At 35.1% G+C, this 21,827-nt stretch overlaps 2 protein-coding genes across 2 annotated transcripts; one reads left to right on the top strand and one right to left on the bottom strand.

Annotated features, from left to right (window-relative positions):
* The first annotated feature begins 15,088 nt into the window (after positions 1 to 15,088).
* Positions 15,089 to 17,098, top strand: LOC113231010. The gene is made up of 2 exons (XM_026465143.1): positions 15,089 to 15,108; positions 15,681 to 17,098. Exons 1-2 carry the CDS (start codon positions 15,091 to 15,093, stop codon positions 16,371 to 16,373), a joined length of 711 nt encoding a protein of 236 aa, XP_026320928.1. The 5' UTR covers positions 15,089 to 15,090; the 3' UTR covers positions 16,374 to 17,098.
* LOC113230879 lies at positions 16,609 to 21,031 on the bottom strand. Its single transcript, XM_026464983.1, has 3 exons — positions 21,026 to 21,031; positions 19,910 to 20,269; positions 16,609 to 16,914 (listed from the first exon to the last, which is right to left on the bottom strand). The coding sequence occupies exons 1-3, from the start codon at positions 21,029 to 21,031 to the stop codon at positions 16,609 to 16,611; spliced, it is 672 nt and encodes a 223-aa protein (XP_026320768.1).
* Positions 21,032 to 21,827: the final 796 nt, after the last annotated feature.

Raw genomic sequence — 21,827 nt, 5'->3', positions numbered from 1 at the left:
CTAATTATAAAATATGGGTCATGCAACCTAAAACATTCAACGTAGTTTACGCAACCTTTGAAATACGAATAGGACAGTCAGTCTTAATATTTTTAACATTCAAGTTACAGAAAATCACTTGATGAACTTGAATTTCATGACTATGTGAAAGAAGTGACTGTGTCGTTTCCATATCATCAAGTAGTGGAGAGTCGGTTATATTGTACCACTTACACTCAGATATTTAGTTTGTAAAGAGACTTACAAATATGAACCACGGACAGAGAAACAAGTACCTTACTTTTACTATAATATCGCAAAACATATGTTTTAGTAAAAGTTTGCCATCGATACAATTTACCCGACTAGTGTGGTAGACTTAAAAATTGTATCACGGGAATTAAAATCGTACCAGTAGGAAAAATAAACAAATTTTTAATAAAAATATTTATTTTTGGCATCATTAAACAATTTAAACGTCAAGTCGTATTATTAAAAGATCTAACATAACTGTGTACTATATTTGCCACTTAAATTTAAGAAAAAAAAGACTGTAATATTAGTGGAAACAGGTATCATAAATGTCTGGATTAGAAGTGCATGTGTCATGCTCATGCAGCCACCTTTGACAAGGAACTTGAATCCAGTACACTTTTGGTACTTCTTATCATAGTACCTACGACATGACGTCAGCGGCGTAATTTTGGAATTTCGCCAAAATAATTAGCCTAACTTAGGACGAGGAATATTGAGTACTGCGTGATAGGAGTAGCTAAATAAATAATCTATACAATGTAGTTCCGCACTAGGAAAACCTTGTATCCCGGGTATCAAGGACACGCACGTAGACAACTATAAATTATACCCAAACTCACAAGAGAAGTAAATGTAGGTCATATAAATATTTGTCCCGGCCCAGGAATCGAAACCGGGACCTCTGCGTTGCCAGCATGCCAGGAAGTTCGGAAGAAAGGCCGGAAGGAAGTTAAGTTTGAATAAAACTTACTGTGAAGTCTTACTTTCTTGGCTCAGCGATCTAAAAGAATTTTGGACTGTAAAAAAACTATGATGGCTTAAAACATTCTTTAAAAAAATGTACGAAACAGGAAATGCACATTGTACCTGATATATATAGAGATCCAGTGTATTGCTGCTAATCATACCTAGGTGTTTTTTAAGAGAACCAAAGAACGTGCTCATTCCACCGAACTGGTTCCAAGCAAAACTTGTGTAAGTTTAACATCGTTTTTAAAGAGTTTTGAGAAACAAAAAGATTTTGTGACGACATTTTAGTTCACCGTTTATATACAAATTGTGGATATTATTATGTGTATACACAGAAAACACGCACACATACACACAAGCCCCCCCCCACACACATACATACATACATACATATAATAGATGCTCTTTGCAAAATAGTTATTGATCACTTGCATTTACTTCGTCATTTACAACGACTTCAATCTAATTACATATATTTTTTGTATGTAGTTCTTCATATATAATACCACCACGAGGGTGGTGCGGTGTGGACCAGTAGGCGTTTTGTAGATCTAGTGCGTAGTTTCCCAAAGTGGTCCCTGCCGCACCTCCGTGGGCGCTGTAGAGTCTGGGGCGCTAGGGGCCTCGGAAGCTATTGCGGGGCCTTGAAGCTATCCAGGGGGTGCAACGGTATTTGAAAAAAAAAACTTGAAGTATTATAAACTATACTACATTACTATTACTATTTTTTGTGGTGGTGGGCTTTGAAATGTTTTTATCTTGCCTAAGTGGGCGTTTCCCAAACTTTTTATGTGAGATAAAAAGTTTGGGAAACTATGATCTAGGGTGTCGACTTTCACGTTCATATTTGTGAGGGCTAGTACTTAGCGACTGACACAGCATTATCAGTGGCGTCCTCGGCCGTCCTCGGGGTCCTCGCGTGTGCATGTAGGGACACGCAGGACAAGACGAAAGATGTGCCATTGTCTGGGGAGTTTTGTAGTTGAGGTTATTCCAGTGATAAATGTAAATAAACAAAATAAGCTAGCGAAAACATTTTGAATTATATAAATTGGAAAGTTATTCGACGTAAGTTGGCTTGTCCTTGATGAGAGATATTGCGGTTTCCACAAGTGTTTATTCTTAATCTGTCTTTCATTTTCCAAAGTAGATGTGAAGTCAGTGTCACGAATGAGAATGGCTAATTTCTCATTCGTGAGAATGAGAAATTAGCCACTTTAAAATGAATTCGTTACTGATTAATTTAGCAATTAATAAAAGTACAATACATTATTTGTACTGTAGATCTTTATGGGTATAAGCAATTAGGATCAAAAATTATCGACCGAAAGTCAGTTAAAGGTACTTTATTATATTTATACATATATAAACGTAAAAAAGTTTTGATGCTTGTTTGACCTCATTGTTTAGGTTAAGCAGTTCAGTTCAGCAGTTCAGCAGGGCAGTTCTTTATCTTTTTTCATTCTCGAAGCCTTTTTCGAGACAAGGGTTCGTCGTTGATGACCGAACATTACCACCGTGCTTGGGCCATAGTGGCCTTTTCTTTATTTGTTACTTGGCCATGATTATAATCATTTTTGACATAAGAAATTTGCAGCCTTGTAATTATGACGTTTCACATCTTTTCCGATCATACATTGATAACGAAAAAAAATGCTATATGACTCTCATTCGAAGTCATGTGGCGTTATTCTTAAGTGTGTTACAATTAGCTTGGTCTACATAACAGCTTATACATTAATAAATATCGATTGTACGCCTGGGAAGTAAATGACAATACACTATTTTCTTTGCGTATGCATTGCAAAAACTTTCCGGGTCAATTTTATTCATAGTCACAAAAGTAGGTCTGTATTATAGGTTATGATAATAAATCATTTTCATTTGTGGCATAGAGAGATTCGTTGCATTATGTTTTCATTGTTTTTGCTACTGTAACAGCTTGATACTTGTTTTTTTACACATTAATTTGTAAGTTTTTGTAAACAAAGAAATTTCCGACTATGTTTTCTATAACCTACTATTTTACAAAAATAAGTTAATAATTTGATTTACCGATGATAACATATTAATCATAAATAAATTTGTCAGTCTACTTATTACATCCAATACTTGCCTAATCCAAAATTTTTAGACTTTAAATTTTTTAAATTTTTAAAAGGTTCAGAGAGAGATTTACCAATATAACTTGCATTTAGGCCTTCTCACTTTTTGGCATAGAACGCTCCATTGCATGGTCTACCACATCGGCGTCATACTACGAAAACCAATTTTCACAAAAAATTACTTAACTTAATTTTATGCCTTCTAATATTTACATAGTGTCCATGACATTTTGTAAAAAATGTTCGTCGTAGAAATTTCAATTGCATCTATTATAAAGTAATTTTTTTAAGACAATAGTTTTTCCCAGTATAACGGCAATATTGTTTATACATAATCTTTTATTTTAATTTACACATTAAATTACTACTATTGTTTTGTGTTTCAATACAAATAAAAAATTTAAACAATTTTACTTCCTAAAACGTTAAGGTTCAAAATATTATCTACAAATGCATGTGCAAACATGAGTGGTTGATTTCTGTTGAAAAATTAAGAAACACGAAAACAAATAAAGGCAACGAATTTACATTAAACCTATAGTATTACTGTTAAAACCATTATCATCTTCCTCGGAGTAAATCATATACAATTGTTTTAGCAATTCGGAATCGACATCATCCTTTTTAAATATACTGTCTAAATAGGAAGTGATGGCTTCAGAGAGACTACGTTTTCCAGCTTTGAATCCAAATAGCCAACTTAGTAAGTCTTCTACGAGACCGGATTCGCATGTTGAAAATAATATTGTGATTATAAATGCTGTTAAAAGAAGTTTCAAAGACATGTCGGTTATCCTGCAACAAAAAATGTAAAAATTAATACTTTTTCGTATTTGCATCAAGTTCGTGAAAACGGCGTGAGCAAATTTAATTGTTTTTTTTTTCGATAGCTCGTTGATGGCTGTTTCAAATTAGACACTTGTAGAAATTCAGATTACAAATGTAGAAGCGCTTCAGTTGCGCGATTGTGGCGCGGCAGTCGCGAGTCTGCAGCGCTTCAGTAATTTTTAGTTCACTAATTGTGATTGCAAAAGAGGCGCGTCTGTGTCTCGACAGTGGCGCTGCAGCTGCGGTTCTAGATATTGTATGAAAATTAGTAATGGCGCGGCTACAGCGCCACAGTAGCGCTACTGTAGCACCACTGTAGCGCTTCTATAAGCGTCTAATTTTAAGGCGCCCCGAGGAATTCCGCTTGCGGGAAAAGGAATCGTGCTCACATCACCCTTCAGATTAAGTGTTCATTTAGGTAAAGTTCACCACTTCGAATTTAAGGCTAGAAGATGACCCAATTAAGAGATATGAAGAAGAAGATATTCCCCGCCTCCTCTCTACTAGACAACGAAAAAGTTTATGGACCTTACATCATTTCACTTATGATGGCATATAAGGATTGAAAACCTATATGAAAAGTGAAACTAAAATTAAAAAGATAAATTAAGTATACAACCGTATGTCTACGTCAAAGCCGTTAAAAACTCTAATAAAACATAATGCAAAATATCCATAAAGGATGGAGTAGTATATGAAAATATCCAAGAGGAGAAAAAAGAAAGGACTAAAATATCGTTATCTATGGCCTTCGCTATGGTTGATGCGGCTCTGGTGTAGCACGCATTGGGATTTTGAGTAGAAAAACGAATTCAAACGAAAAGAGCTCAAACATAAATTATATCCTAGTACTAAATAAAGGCCAATAGATGGCGTTACGAATAGTGATTTTCAAGGTTCCTAATGTAATAAAATAGAAGAGAATCCTGATAAGGGCCCTCACTGTTGGTCAGGTATAAGGAATTTGGTAAAGCACTCATTGTGTTCGACTCTTACTTGGCTGGTTAAATGTACTCATGAAAAGAATTCAAAATTATTGATATAAAAATGTGCTAGAAACATAAGTTTTTTAGTGGTTTGGCACGAGAGTCAGCAGGCAGTATTTTATTGTTAATATCCAGAGTGCTTTATTTACTTTTTTTTGATACCAAGTGCCGAACGAGTCATGCGCCTGGTGGTAAGCGCCACGCCTGTTCATATCATAACAGTTACATGGGGCGCACTATAAGTTTCCGGAACTGGCCACTTACATAAACAATATTTAAAAAGTAATTACAAGTAATTACAATTGGTTGTCTACATCACCACGGATTTAACTCGTGAATATTTTCGTAGTATGATTTTCTACGACTTTAAGTGTAATTTAACAGCTCAGCGGAGCTTCGCTTGGCTTCAAACTGCTTTTCTGATGTGTCACACACATCTTTATTATCTTAAGATAGGTGAGTTACGCGTAACAAGGCTGAACTGAATTATTTCGGTTTACTTTATAAGAGTACAAAATATTTTTTTTTTTTGTAAAATGTATTTACGACGATATAGTATACGCCAAATGATTGCGTCTCTTTAATTTAATGCTATTATAACGCGATTTTCATTTATCTAAACTTACTTGAAATAGGCAATACAATAACAAAGCGTTTGCGATAATACGCATACCTCTCGCAATTCGAGTTACGTGATATAATTCTGTTATTTTAACTTTAATTATATAAAATAAATAAGTATCTATGTAAAATAATAAATATAATTATTAACCAAAGTGGATTTGCCAACATCAGAATTGTTATAATTACATTTGTAATGATAATGAAAAACATATTTTTGTTTGCATTTTTATGATTAGGCCCAAATTAATTTGATCCATATTTACTACTTTCCATTTTTATGAATATTATAATTAAATAATGTTTTATTTAAAACAAACGATTTTATGAATATACCCAAATATACCGAAACCTTTTACTTTTCTTTGGTACAGGAACTGTTTATAATTTATATCATAAAATATTTGAAATGCCTATTTGCTGTAAACGAAAATACATGAGATAAGCACGAGATAGCCTTTGGCCAAAATTTTGATGCTAGAAATGGGCAGGGTCACGTAACTCGAAATAGGTGATACGTTTTACACGATATATATGACATTAATTAATGCTTAGAATAAATAAAATCATGAAAAAATAACGATGACACTTACAAAGACAAAAAAACCTATTGTAGTAACGGTTAATTACATCGATTTTACGTTAGACAATTGTCATTGTGGTGGTTAGTTACACGATTTTGAGATATTATATAAAATTAATTTCAAACTTAGTTTCCCAAAACTAATGGTTTTAAAAATAAGTGAGATTGGTGTGACACGACGGTTTTGCCTATAAAGTACTATGCAAGACGACTATTTATATCTGGTTTGCAGAATTCAAACATAGTCGAGTGAATCTCAGTGACGAATTTCGTGATGGTCGCTGTGAACAACAAAAACTTTAATGCTGTGCGCCGTATGATCAAAACAGACAGGCGTTTGACGTGCCATGAAATTCGGGCATCTTTAGGCATAGGCATGAGTCAAATACAATCAATAGTACACAAACATTTGGGTGTGAAAAAACTGTGCTCTCGGTGGATCCCACACAATTTGACACACACACAATTTGAGGTTCAAAAAACGGATCGCGTCACTTGGTGCAATGCCATACTTACCAGATTCAACGAAGGGGCGTCAAATTTGGTGTGGGACATAGTAACAGGTGACGAAACATGTATTTATAGTTACGATCCTAAAATAAAGCAGCAATCGAGCGTGTATGGGTCTTTCGAGAAGAGCCGAAACCAATCAAAGTGGCGTACGTGCAAAGTGCCTCTAAGCGGATGATTGCTTCTTTTTTTAAAACTGGACGCGTGGCTACTGTTGCTTTGGAGAATCGTTGTACCGTGAATAGTGATTGGTGGACGACCATTTGTTTGCCGGAAGTTATTGACAAACTCCGTAAAAATAATCGTAAACGCCGTATCATCTTGCACAACGATAATACCAGTTCTCACACGACCAAACAGACAAATGAATTTTTGAAGGTGAACAACGTTTACCTTCTGAGTCATCCTGCGTACAGTCCCGACCTGGCACCTTGTGACTTTTGTTTATTTCCAAAAATTAAGAACCAGTTACGCGGTCAACGATTTTCATCACCTGAAAAGGCTTTCCAAGAATATGAAAAATATGTTTCAAAGATTATCACGGAGGAGTGGCATAAATGTTTTCAAAATTGGTTCATTCGTATGAAAAAGTGCATTAACGCTAACGGAGGATATTTTGAGAAACAATAAATTCATTTCAGACCATTTATAGTATTTGTTTCTTATTCTTTCCGGAAAATTACAGTGCACCACACGTACAGTGCTACCCAGAGCTTTAAATCACAAAGATCTGACTGGTATTGCCATTGCACATAGAGACATAAGTTGACAAGTCCCATGTGCCTGTAATTTTAACAGCACTGTTATCCTTCAAAACCGGAACGCAATAGGTAATGCTCACATTACTGACTGGCGGTAGAAATAGATAAGATGGCAGTACTACACTGGATGAACAATTTCACAAGGAGCTCTACTGCACTGCTACTAAAACTGGGCATTAGAACAACTTTTAGCGTGTAAATACACAGAAGTGGATTCCTGCTCTTGCCCATGGTGATGATAATTTTGTAACCTAACCGATTGCCATGATGTGAAGGGACGAAAGATATACAATTTTAGCATAGTGAAGTAGCATTTACTGTGTAAGACGATTTTATACCGTTCATAAATAGGTATGTATTTCTTTATTTTCTTTTAACTCATGCCGATAGTTCGGGGAAGAAATGGTTTAAATACCAAAATGCAAATTTAATTTATGAACGTTTTAGTTCACATTATCAGTTTTATTTTTATATGAACCCTTTTGGCGAAAAGCTAAATTTTGAGTAGACAGATCAAAGAAGAACGAAAATTGAACCCAACTGCATACAAATCTTTTTGATATAATTTTAACTTTTTATAAAAATAAAAACCGACCTGCATCTATTTGGCAGATTTTATTGGAATCGGTTAACGGAAAGTGGGTGAAATCCCATAAACCGAATTCACCTTTAATTTGCTACCCTCAGAGGTGGAATATTTTCTTCAAATTTGAATGGGACCACTAATGAGGAGGTTCCCCTTTCCATCAAAAAAAGAAAATAGAATATATATATTAAATAGAATATATATACTCGTATAAGGCACTTGATATTATAAAAAAGATCATTGATAAAATATTCATTGACTTTTAAGTACCTTTATTTTTACTTTTTCTTCCTCGAATTATCGATCTGTAAAAGTGTAGTGATAAATAAGAAATCTGTTTCTGTTTGGGATATTTATAAAGATTCAACATTTTCTCCCAAACAATACTTCTTTTAGTACTAGTATATCTACAACAAGAATAAGAATAGTTATTTGTTATGCAAGGCTGCAAACTTGTTGTTTGAGGCCAGTGCTTGTATTGAAATCTGAGCATGCGAAGGAAACTAAGATTGAACTACAAGCGAAGCGAGTGGTTCAAAAATAGAAACCGAACGTGGCGAGGGCTTCAAGACACGAGACGCAAAACAACTTTGCTGCTGAGCGAAACACGGAAATTTTCACCTTACTTCCTGGTAGATGAAAGAAAAACAAATCGCGTAGTTGAACGTGGTATTATGTTTTTTTTTCGAGAGAAAAAGTTAGGGGCACCACAATCCATTGTTAAGTTCGAATTTGAAAACCCTTTTGCACGCTGATTTCGAACGAGAAAGAAAGCCTTTCCGAGCTAGTGAGGTGAAAAATTAATTATTTACCTCTACATTAAAGTGGTTCTGGAACCCAAGATACACATGTGGACCCTTCATATGTAAGTATGTGGCTATATTACGTGTAATTTTTATCTATTAATTACTTTACTTAACTTCTCCCTATATGTTTAAAATTCCATAAGACTATGGGCATGTGTCACGCGAGTCATAGAATGCCTTAATTGTCACACATTTGTAAACAAGTAAAAAAATATAAACACGTTACTGGTTCATATTTGTTACTTGTTTAGTATGTAATTGTTTGTGTTTAAATAAATAAATAAAATAGTGCATCTCAGAATCAGTGTTAATTTAATTAGGTGAAACGTTTAACAAGCAAACTACTACATGCAATGTACTTATACATATATAACTACATGCTTTACGCCTCGCGAGCCAACTTGGTCATGTGAGTTTGCCTGTGTTTATTGATGTCTCTATGTCGCTTAAGTAGCTGTCAACTCATACAGTTACTTGCAGGTGTGTTGTTGTTTTGAAAGTTGCGCTCTATAATTGTCAATTTATAGTAAGTTTAAAGCTGTTATATTTTATGGTCGTAACTAGTAACAACGTTGATAGCTTGTGAACAACTCTATGATGCGGTTTTATTCTATATCATAATCATAAGTGATAATAGGTAATCGGTGCGGTTATTTGCCACATTATAATCGTTTATGGTAGGTACATGCTACGGTTACGGTTACAGCTTGCTAGTACCCGGCTTAATGGACCAATTAGGTTGTTATTCAGAAAACTGACAATCAACTAGAATAAAGGAACACAAAGCCGTCAAACGTCAGACCGAATTTTTAACAAATATTTGTCTTTTTGACAGTCGACACAATGCTACTCACTTCGATAAGTTTGACTGTATAGAATTTTATAAAAAAACACATTTTATAAATTTATCTAACCCAATATCTTGAGTGTTTTTTTAGTTTGGGGCACTATTTAAAAAAAAAAAACAGCTTTAATAGCTGGATATTATTGAATTAAAGAAAGCTTTTTTGATAAACATCTTTCAGATTCTAAATTACACTTTATGATTATGTCTGTTTTTGTGTGTGACCATTAAGTATGCAATGAACAACTGAAGAATAACTAAAATGAAAATCCACTAAATCAGAGGTTCCCAAACTTTTTTGTCTCGTAGACCTAGACCACGTGTCAATTTGTTTATTTTCATAGTTTTCAGTGTTACCTTTCTAATATCGAATTTCTACAAGTCTTTATAATATGTGTTTTTGACAGCTGACACAGTGTTACTCACTTCGATAAGTTTGATTGTATAGTACTTTATAAAAAAACACATTTTATAAATTTATGTTTGCAAATGTTCATTTTATAGGGAATTTATGTCTATTATAAGAAAGTATTATGTACAGCACATACGTAGGTACTAACTGTGTAATGTGGATTATTCCATTTATCAAAAGCTACAATTTTGATCACGGCTTTTTTTATGATATCAAGCGATGGGACGAACAAGCCGTGCGTCCGGTGGCAATCGACACGCCTATCCATAACAGTTGTACTCAGAGTTTCAAATCGCAAAGACCCGAGGGGCACTACCACTGTGCCCGTCGTCGCCCTGAGACATGTTGACAAGTCCCATGTGATTGTAATTTCACCAGCACCCTTACCCTTCAAAACCTAAAGATAGTAATGCTCACATTACTGCTTGACGTCCGAAATAGGTAAGGTGGCAGTATTTTCCTGGACGAACTCTTTAACAAGGAGCTCTAGTGTTGCTAAGCTAGAACTGCCTAAATGGGTCCTACTCTTGTGGACCCCTATTGACTTCTCATGCATCCCGTATTTCTTGCTTTCGTTGATATGGAATGATATAAAATTTGGGAATCATCGCACGAAATACTTGTTCAACCAGAGAGACGTTTTCTCTCGAAATAATTGCTTCAAGTCATTACAATGTAATATCGTCACTACCAAGATGCCAATAAAAAGACGATTACATAGTAGTGTTTTTTTTAGAAAATTAGAATCGAATTTTTATTGTTTTGATCGTTGTAAATATTCCTATGTAATACTTACTGTATTATGTAATTATTATGTTCGATAACTGTTATTGAATCGAAAAGCACCATGGCCTTAAACCAAGAGTTCACGTAACCGGACCGGTTATGAAAGGAAATGGGTAATAAAAGTTGGAGAGTAATTTCGGATTTCATAATTTTCCGCCTTTCCTTCCTTCTTTCCTTTATGTTTTTAATAAAGACACATGTAAAGATACGACAAAAACATGTGACGATTTGTCACATAAAAATAATACAAAATATGTGAAATGATGTTAAATACGTAGAAATCTTAGAGAATATAGAGAATTAGAGTATAAATTGACATTTTGCAGAGATTGCACCCCCATGGGTGCAATGTGCAGTATTCCTAAAGCTTAAGGGCTCATTTAACAACTTTACTTATGATTATTTTTGAACTTTAATTATAATTGATGAATGCACTGTATTTGTATTATATATATATTATATTATCATTTCAATGCGTTCTTTTTGGCAAGAATAATTTATTAACGATTTTATCATTGCAGAATATTTCATATTCATTCATCATCATCATCAAAAAATCAATTGTGATTATTGATTAACTAAGAAGAGAATAACAAAAGTTGTTGTTTCTAAAACATAATTTCGAACTTCTTTCGGAACTATTACGAGTATCATTTAGTAGCAGTAGAACTCCTTGTGAAAGAGTTCGTCCGGGAAAGTATTGCCACCTTACCTATTTCTACCGCCAAGCACTAATGTCAGTATTACTGTATTCCGGTTTTAAGGGTGCTGGTGAAATTACAGGCATGTGGGACTTGTCAACTTATGTCTCAGGGTGTCGGGCGCAGGGGCAGTGCCCTTCAGATTTTTGCGATATAAAGCTCAGAGTGGCAGTGCAACTGTTATGGAAAGGCGTCTAGCTTACCATCAAGCGCAAGACTACTTCTTCGCCCCGTCACTTGATTAAAAAAAATGAAAATATTTACACCAGCTTTATCAAATGGATGAGTTAACTTACTTACAATTTTGTCTATTGATCTAGTTTTACAGAATTGCACTTTATAAACACGTTTATATCCAGGTACAATGTACAACACTTGCACTCAAACGTAGTCCATCAAAATGGTTGATGTATTACTTTATTCACAAACACAAATACGTATTTTCCAACGCTATTAAGTATTTGAAGAAAAGTCTTTTCAATTTATAATAAAAACATCGTGATAGTATTCCTACACAGTGCGTGTCGTAGAAATAGTGACAGTTTTAAACAAGTGCTTGGTTCACCCCTACCATTTGTGTTTCCCACTATAGTAGCAACACCTTAGACCGGCCTCGGAGTGATGATAATGAGACTGTTTTGCGACTGTTGCAGTTCTTTTTGTTTAGCCCCTAAATAGAGTTAGATTTATTCATGAAATTCAAGAGCAAAGATGAAAAATTAGAACAATATCTACGATCTACAATCAAAGAGGAATTAAATAAAACCTACTTTATACACACGAAAACATACAGTTAGGCTATTTCGGTGGACAATATCCATAAAATGAGATAATATCCTGCACTAAAATAATGCGCTCATATTGTGGTAGAAAAGATAAGTACACGTAAGTGGGTCATGCAAGGCTATTCTTGCTCCATTTTCAAACGTGTTTACTTATATCAATTGCGTCAACGGTTGAAAGACTAAGTAGCAGTAGAGGTCCTTGTGGAAGAGTTTGTCCAAGGAAGTACTGTCACCTTATGTATTTCTGCCGCCAAGCAGTAATGCGAGCATTAGTGCGTTCTGGTTTTGTAGGGTGATATTACAGGCACATGTGACTTGTCAATTTATGTCTAAGGGTGACGGGTGCAGTGACAGTGCCCCTCAGATCTTCGCGAAGCTTTGAGTGGTACTGTACCTGCTATGGACAGGTGTGTCGCTTACCACCTGGAGTTTAGATAAGTCCTGTATCGTAACTATCCTAACTTGTTATATATGACCTTATAATAAATAATATTATTATCGATGGATAAATGAGATTCAGAATACAGCATAAACGAAATTATGTTACAAACATGTAATGTATGTCCGGTTCTAAAAAAATGTTATACTTTTTACAATTTGTGCACTCCGCCCGCACTATAATAATCTCCGAAAGTTATTAAAAACTTAGAATGAGTTGGTGGATCGTTTATTATATGAGATGTTAGAATATCTAATAAAGATAATAAAGACAACATTGAGAATCTGATGTCGGTGCTTGATTGCTTATTTAGTTTGATGAACGAATCTCTTTGATGAATGAAGCTTTAAACTTTTTATGTCATAGGCAATCATAGGCAATACTAGTTATTTGTTTAAATAAGCAAGATATAAAATACAAGAAAAGCTTTAATTGCTTCAAAATAGAGTTAGATGCGACACTGCGGCGCTCGTAGAAACGCTGCGGTGACGCATTTGTAGCGCAGCAAGCGCCACAGCCGTGCCAATACTGATGTTCATACAATATCTACTCTGCAAAAGGAGCGCGGCTGTGGCTCTGCAACTGCGCTTCTAAATATTGTATGAGAATTAGTAGTGGCGCGACTGCAGCACCACAATGATGCCACTGCACTGCTTCTTTAAGCGTCTAATTTGAAGGCTCCCAAAGCCAGGACCATATAATATGGTCCTGGGTCTACGGGGATAAATGAATAAAATTGGATCCCCGTGGCAGAGGGCCTAAGATTTTGGTGGTAATTCCTAAGATGTTGGCAATACTTGATCATCACCTTCTTTATAGTGACTTTGGCATTAATTTTCACAATTAAATATCGCTGCTTATCTATATGTAGTATCTCAATTTGTATTCCATTTAAGGAAAATATTTCTAAGTTTCCATTATTAAGTATTCAATGACGCCTGCTAATCGTAAAAATTTCACGATTACGTTACAAATCTGCATTCTGATCAGGCTTTCGAAACCAGTCGTATTACTTTCTCTGAGTCCCAATGTTGCGATTCCTTTGCTTACCATAGCCATCACTAAAACGAGAACTGGAGACTGCCACGCAGAGGTCCTAGGTTCGATTCCCGGGCCGGGAGAAATATTTGTATGGCCTACATTTATTTCTCTCGTGAGTTTGGGTGTAATTTGTGTTTGTCTATGTATGTGTCCATGGCACCCGCGACACAGGGTTTCCCTAGTGCGGGGCTATGATGAGTGTGTGCGTTATTATTATATAAAAAAAAAAAAAAAAATTGGAAATAATTTTTCCAAAGTATTAGGTAAGGATATCTTATCTAATACCATATTTAAATCTCATTCACGTATACATTTTTTAACAATTTACTGTGAATTTATTATTTCCGTCACACTATGAGGCATTTCCACATCGCAGCCTATGGCATACACTAGCCCGACACTAGCCTCTTCAAAGAACATCCAAACAGGTTGAAATCTAGACGCTTTGCTCAGAACTTTAAATCGCAAAGAATTTGGGGCACTGCCACTGTGTCCGTCACCCTCAGACATAAGTTGACAAGTCCCTTGTGCCTGTAATTTCATCAGCAGCATATATTCCATATTATTAAATATCCTTTATTACTTTTGCATTATTTAGTAATAATTCCTTGATTTGAAAGGTTTCTTTCATTCTTATTTACTGTGTATGCGTCAAATAATTCGTCAATCGCCCATTTTCTTTAACTTGCTCATTTGGAAATTTTCATTACACGACTGTTCTAAATTATTGTTCAAGTTTTTTATACATAAATATGAGTAGTTACTGCACAAGGTATCTCGCTGTTTTATCTGTTACAATTGACCATTACCTCTCATTCACTTGCGTTAAATTGTTATAGGAAGGAAGACCGTAATTAAAAACTTTTCTTTGTTGATTGTAGTCGTACAATTAGAGACATTACCTACAAACCTTGGGCGATAACAATACTGTCACGGTAGAAGGGTTACTTCGTAATAATATTTCCGCAAATAATAAAGTGGTAGTCAGTTCTAGTAGATAATCAATTATAGTAGATATTTACTGACTTGATCGCACTATGGAATCCTACTAAACCAAATCATATTTGTTTTGCTGTACTTCTTTTGTAGGGGCATGTCGACATTAACAAATTTAATTTATAGCAGAATCATACTTGTAAAATTGTCTTTACTGCACCAATGAGTCAATCGTTTCGTCTAACCTTGATTTCGAATAATGATTTGCCTTAGCGTGTTGATAATTAGTTTGTTTTAATGAAATAAATACTTGGTGCCCATAAATTTGCAGCGGTGCAGATCTTTTTCTTACTGTGATTGTGAATATCGGTGAAATATGACAGGTTTTGTAAAGGTGGGCTTTTCTTTCTAAATATTTAATAAAAAATCCTTAACATTTGGTCAATGTAGCGCCTCACTCATTATAGGCTAGTTTTAATTGTGAGTATACTTTGTGTTTTGCGCTATCTTGCCCAACCCTGTTTCTTCCATTAAGTGAAACAGGGTCTTCAGATTGGAGTTCTTGATAGTTTGAACACAGACCTCAAGGCTTTTGTAGTGCCTGTACCGGGTAAAGCGAGTTGCTGTTAACTCAATTAGGATGGAGGAAATTCGTCGTATTTCTTTTGCAATTCATATTGCCACTTAAGCAGAGAAACTTAAGCCTGTTCCGTATGTACAAAGTGTCACTGTATACTATAATGTTCGGCTTCTTCACGTTACAAATAAATGAATATTTCCATTCAATAACATGTTTAGACTCAGAGTTTTGCCATAGAATTCGTTAATTTTATAGGTTGAATGTTGCGTCCTTTCTTTAAAAAGGCCTTTAAATTCAGCAGTAAGTTTGCATGCTTTTGCTTTTCATGTAGTGAATTAGAGCGTAATTTGGTAAATTGTAACAAGCTGTGTTATTTTTATTTTCAGTTTTTCTCCTGCATCTTTATGGTGAACTTTGCAACAAGTTCACCATTTGGTGAGTTTAGTCTAAAGAAGAATTACAATTTTGAGTTCAAACCTCTTCCATTTAAGCCGATTCACTTTATTAAGGAAAAATGGTCACCATTCGGCATATTTGGCGTGAAACATGGAATACAGAAGAGAGATTTGGACAAGATTGTTTCAGCCGAAGAAAAAGGAATGTTAGAACATAGGTTACCAATAGAAATTCATGAAGAAGAACAATTGGGGCCCGCTACGTTCCCAAGGCATGAATTAGGAAGAGTTCCAATTACGAAGTCCCCTATTGGGCCTAACTATTTAAGTCGGCTTGAGCATGTTGAAATTGAACCGGTTCCGGCGCCTCCCCCAATTGAAGTGGTAATTACCCCTCCTCCACCAAAGGTAGAACCTATTCCAGGTCTTCACACAAATATTGTTCGTGATCAATTCATAGAAAGTTATCTGAAGGAAATTGGACCTGAAGTTCATGAAGAACCGTTACATCACGAAGAATTCAATAGCGTAGAGAGGACGCCAGTCCCTAAAATGGAAGAACCTGGTCAGAACGAAGCTAGTCCTTTTGTGAGAGGAACAAAATTAGTGCTTTACTTTGGTAATCTGCTTCTAGATATAATGGCACGATTCTTAGGTAGACCAGTCGCCCCAGCAAAGGAGTGACATTTAAAGCAGTCAAATATAACGTCGTGAATGACGATTTAATAGCTTTGATTCGGTGACAACCTAGGCTCATAACTAGACTCTGAACGTAGTTAGTAATAATAAATTATAAGTGTACAAAATTTATGCTCAAAAGTACGAATGAGATCCGAAAATAGTAGATATTAAAAATAACTTATTTATTTCAAAAGAGGATTAATTAGTCTTTAATTACACTAGAGCCTTTAATTAGGTGTTATCGTCCATATTCACCATGTGTACCTCCTCCGAACCCACCCTGAACAGGGCCAAATTCTTCGTGTGGTCTAAAAGCACCATGCGGACCAAAACCTCTTTGCGGCCCAAAACCTCCGTAAGGTGCAAAACCTCCGTGTGGTCCAAATCCTCCTGGAGGCCTAAAGCCAGGTCGTCCAAATCCACTTGGACCAAAACCTTGATAGCCTGGCGCATAAATTGGTCCATGATGACCGAACCCACCTCCACCATACTGTGCTATTGTTATTGACAGAATCGCAGCTGCAATGGTTCCAAAAAGTATCATCTGGAAATAACAATTTTATAAAACATTTCACCGGATTTGTCTCTTTAGATGATTTATAATTAATTAGATATAATAATATTGTTGGATAAGTAATTGACGGGATTTTGCATTCACTGTGTTATTTTATATTTTTACACGGAATTCTTCTCGTGAAGTTTATTTTCCACAAAAATAAAAGCTTACAAAGAAATTTTTTTTTTTCAAAACATTAAATATACTTACTTTGGATGCTGTTTTACAACGATGTTGGTACGAGACTGATGACTTTCGTTAAAATAAATTCGTTTTATATTGTCGCCAAGGATCCACCAATGAGCCGCTTGTCTAATCGGTTTCCGTGATTATACAGCCAAACTCAAACTTTTTTGTCCCGAGTCAAATCCACAAAAACTTGAGAATGTTCACTTACACCTTTCGTTTTGGTTTTTCCGTTTTGTCCTTTGCAATAATATCTTTTTTCATGACTAGTGTTTCCTAGTTGAAAAAAGTTAGCATTGACGTTTATAACTTTCTTTTACTAAGAACACTGAACATTAACGTAAAAATTTGTATTTTTTTATGATACTAAGTGACGGGACGACTTGTTCAGTCGTGCGCCTGATGGTAAACGACACGCCTATCCATAACAGTTGCGGTGCTAATCAAAGCTTTAGCTCTCACACAATCACTGCCTTTGCGCCCATCACCATGAGACATAAGTTGAAAAGTCCCATGTGCCTGTAATTTCACCAGCACCCTTACCTTTCAAAACCGGAACGCAGCAATGCCCTGCTTGGCGGCAGAAATAGGTAAGGTGGCAGTACTTCCCCGGACGAACTCTTTCACAAGGAACTCTACTGGTACTAAAAAAATATTTGTTCTTTTTGCAATATTGTACAAAGTTTTTGTGAAAATTGCTGTTTCTAACATACTGCATTATTTTTTTGTAATCTGGAGATAACTGACTGATTCATTGAATATTTTTTCATCTGGAAATATTATTTACAGGTTATCGTTTATTTATTAGAATTTCACTTACTTATATTGGCCAGACAGCTACACCAATTACCTGGTCTCAAAAAAGAAATTCTCTGTACTATGAGTACCAGAGCAACGGAGTTCAATTCGGGGCACTACCCGGAATACCCAGACCAGAATCAATTTAGAAAAGTTAATTTCCCAAATTGGTCCTACCGGGAATTGAACCTGGGATCTCCGGACCCAACGCCTATAGTGCTAACTATTGGACCATCAAGGTTGTTAATATGCTATGTTTTCGAATACATTGCTATATCATTAGTTCTATTAAAGTCCTAACATTAAACTGTTAAATACTGACTCTCTATTCCATAGCCTGTTATTTTGTAAACATTAAATATCATATTTGTTTTTCTACCTTTTTGTTGTTTAATTTGTCAATTAATCAATGTTTATGAAATTACATTTGTCAATTCTTATTTCATAAACCATATTACAAAGGCGCTCTTTTCAGTTCTGAATCAAAATTCTATCGTTTATGGTACTCGCTATTGAAATGGAAAAACAAAAAAATAACGCAGTATTTTCGCTAATTGTAAGAGTCCCTTTAAACGCGTCACTGTATTCCTAAACAGAATAACGTCACTATATTTGTGAAATCATTAAATTCTAATTATTTAGTTAATATCTCAAAATTATCTTATCGGCATCGAGTATATAACCAGAAATAGAGACGAAATAAGGGCTATATATTCCTGGTAACACATTAGCGATACAGCTCTTATAAATAACAAGTCTCGTTTGCACTGAAATATAGACAGGCCAACTACTGACCCGTGTGTACGTCTCCGTATATTCCAAAAAATATTCTGTATTTATTGTAATAAAGATCTGTAACAATGCCGTGCTGTTCTATTCGGTGGTATGGGAAAGATAGCAAAACATGTAATTACAAAACAAACTGAATCACATTTCATCGGTAATGAAATATTAAATATGTAACTTTGCAATTTTCGTCCATTATAGCAAAGCTCAAGTTAACTGGACGATTTGAAGTGAAACAGTTGACGACACCTGTCAATTGTCTCAAACTGGGGCTAGCCAATCAGAGCGCAGTTGTCACAGTAATGATATAGCAGAACAGTTTTCAAACAAATTAAATGACATTTCGTCTCTATTTCTGGTTATATACTCGATTCTCATCAGGTTCAAAACCAATTGGCAGATTATAAGCGGTACTTGGCCAATCACGGACACTTCTATTCTATCTCTTTGGTATTTTAGTAGCGTTTGTTTGGCTTGACATTAAATATTGATTGTTTTTTTCAATTACTCGTAGAAAAAGTATTGTATGCAATCATTACATAATTAGGTCTTAAATTCTTGTACTTATAACTTACGGTACTCGACTTTAAGAACCCTCATTTGGCAGCGATTGCATAAAATACCATTTTATTGTTATTATATTAGTAGGCAAGTTGATTGATTTATAAAAGACCGCTACAAAAATAAATTTAAAGTTTAACGATAGCTATGTCCATTTAACTGTACATCATATGTAATAATAACTAAAGCGCGGCTATGTGAGAAAATAATTTTTTGAGAGATCATAAAAAACCTTAACCCAGTTTTAGAATATTGAAATTGTTTAATGATATTTCAGTTACGGTAATTTCCGATAAGTCGTACACGTTAACTAACTTTAACTGTTAGAGAGTTTTGTGCTCTATATTTTGCTACATAAAACGGATATTTGACCATTTGTCACTTAGCCGCGTTTTGTATAGTGGACGGCAGATAAAGTAATGTATGTATCATAAAACTGAATATGTACGTTTGCGCAACTCTAATAAAAAAACAATTCCACAAGTTTCAAAGATCATGAATTATCCATGGGATCAAAAAGATCATAATTTACATAACACGCTCAATAAAATAAAACACATATATACTTACATACCTTTTAATTCCACAAAAACACGAATTGTAAAGAAAGCAGATGGTAAACCAAGGATATAATTTATTTATCGTGATTAACCACGCTGGCCGCCTTGACCTTGCCCAAAACCACCTTGGCTGCCGCTACCGCTTCCACCCTGTCCTGGTCGCCCACCTTGACCAAATCCTCCTTGGCCCTGATTACTACCAAAACCACTCTGCCCTGGTCGGTTACTCTGCCCAAAACCACCTTGATTGCTTCCGAAACCACCCTGTCGGCTACCCTGACCGATACCTCCCTGATTTTTTCCAAAGCCACCCTGCCCTGGTCGGCTACCCTGCCCAAAACTTCCTTGACTACTTCCGAAACCACCCTGTTGACCTTGGCCGAAACCTCCCTGATTGCTTCCGAAGGCACCCTGCCCTGGTCGGCCACTTGAACCACTGCTACCTCTTTGGGCTGATGCAAAGGCAATAAGTGCCACAATAACGATGAGAAACACAGTCTGTAAAGAGTTTAGTTAATAAAACAATTTGTATATTTATGAATAAACATCGCGGTCCGTTGTGCTGTAATATTAATTATTATATTGTGGTATTACATGTGAACTTTAGAATATAAATGTAACTAATAGAATATTACAAGATAGACCTATACAAATCGTACCATTGGTATAATAAAGCCACATTTGACCATACGTGCTTTTAATAATACGAATATATGAAACAAATTTGTATATTGTATGTAATTTTATAACTACTATTTAAGCATAAAAGCTATTGACTAATTTAGTTTATTCATTAATAAATAAAATAAAAATAAAATAAGACTGACGTTACCCTCTTTCCGATAAAAAAAAAGAATAATCAAAATCGGTTGACAATTTATCATGTATTCTTATTTATTGTTCTATTTTTTGGAGAAAATAAAGTATTATTATTAAAAAAATACAGTCGAATTGAGAACCTCCTCCTTTTTTAAGTCGGTTTAAAAGATGTCATTTTATATGCGATACTGAGGGTCAGAAAACTATTTATTACACCAAGGGCGCGAAATATCTTGACATAGTGTTAATGATTACAATATCCATTACATAGAAATAAAGATATGTAGATTTATCTGAGCACTTCAATTTTCATTTTCAGAAAATTGACCTCAGAATTACTAAATAGATACGACTTATGGAGTTAGCCTGACGGTTACATGTGAACTTACCTTCATTGTAACTTTTGTTTTTAATACACAACAATATTGCGACTACTTTGAAACCACTTTATATACTAGTGCACTTACAACATGAATGTCAATAATGGTCATATTTTTCCGAGCGTAATGAGATAATCGTTCAATTGAATGCTGTTCTCAAAGTGTGGCAATTTATAAATCCTTGATGATGATTAATTAAATTTTTTATTGAATTGATATTCAATTATTTTTTGTGAAATTACTCCACTAGTTTGTTATAATTATTAATACAAAGATCGAACACTCAGAAAAAAATCCTTCGATCCGGTCGGATTCGAACCGAGCGACGTCTTCTTGCGTACCGTGCCAGACGCTATACCAACTAAGCCACGGAACGAACCAACGGACCTCACGAATTTTTTTATGTGCTTGCGTCGTGTCTTTGTACTTGGTCTTTCAACGACTTTTTAGTCGTAACGCCATGTATGAGAAATCTATGACAGATTTATAGATCTAGAGATATAGATCCTTGATATTATTGTGAAGAATGAACATTCTTCTTTTTAAGTACGGTTGACCACATCTAAAGATGTAACATAATGTGCTAAAACACTATGTTGAACACCTTATGTCTCATATCAACGAATATATGTCCCATTACGGGAGAGAAAAAGGCCCATAGTCCACCACACTTGCAAATGCGGTCAGGGAAATCCCAACTGCGAACTTGTAACTGCCTCCGTGGCTAAATGGTTACCATGCTGGACTGCCACGCAGAGGTCCCGGGTAAATATTTGTAGGTATGGCCTACATTTATTTCTCACGTGAGTTT

Source organism: Hyposmocoma kahamanoa, unplaced genomic scaffold, assembly GCF_003589595.1.
Source record: "Hyposmocoma kahamanoa isolate Upper Pololo Valley unplaced genomic scaffold, ASM358959v1 64, whole genome shotgun sequence".
In the NCBI taxonomy this organism is placed as follows: Eukaryota; Metazoa; Arthropoda; class Insecta; order Lepidoptera; family Cosmopterigidae; genus Hyposmocoma; species Hyposmocoma kahamanoa.
This window is presented reverse-complemented; position numbering and strand designations above follow the sequence as displayed.

Coding starts and splice junctions, on each gene's coding strand:
- LOC113230879 (XM_026464983.1), bottom strand. Junction 16,915..19,909: donor AGGTCAAGGCGGCCAGCGTG/GTTAATCACGAT, acceptor TGTTATTTCCAG/ATGATACTTTTTGGAACCAT.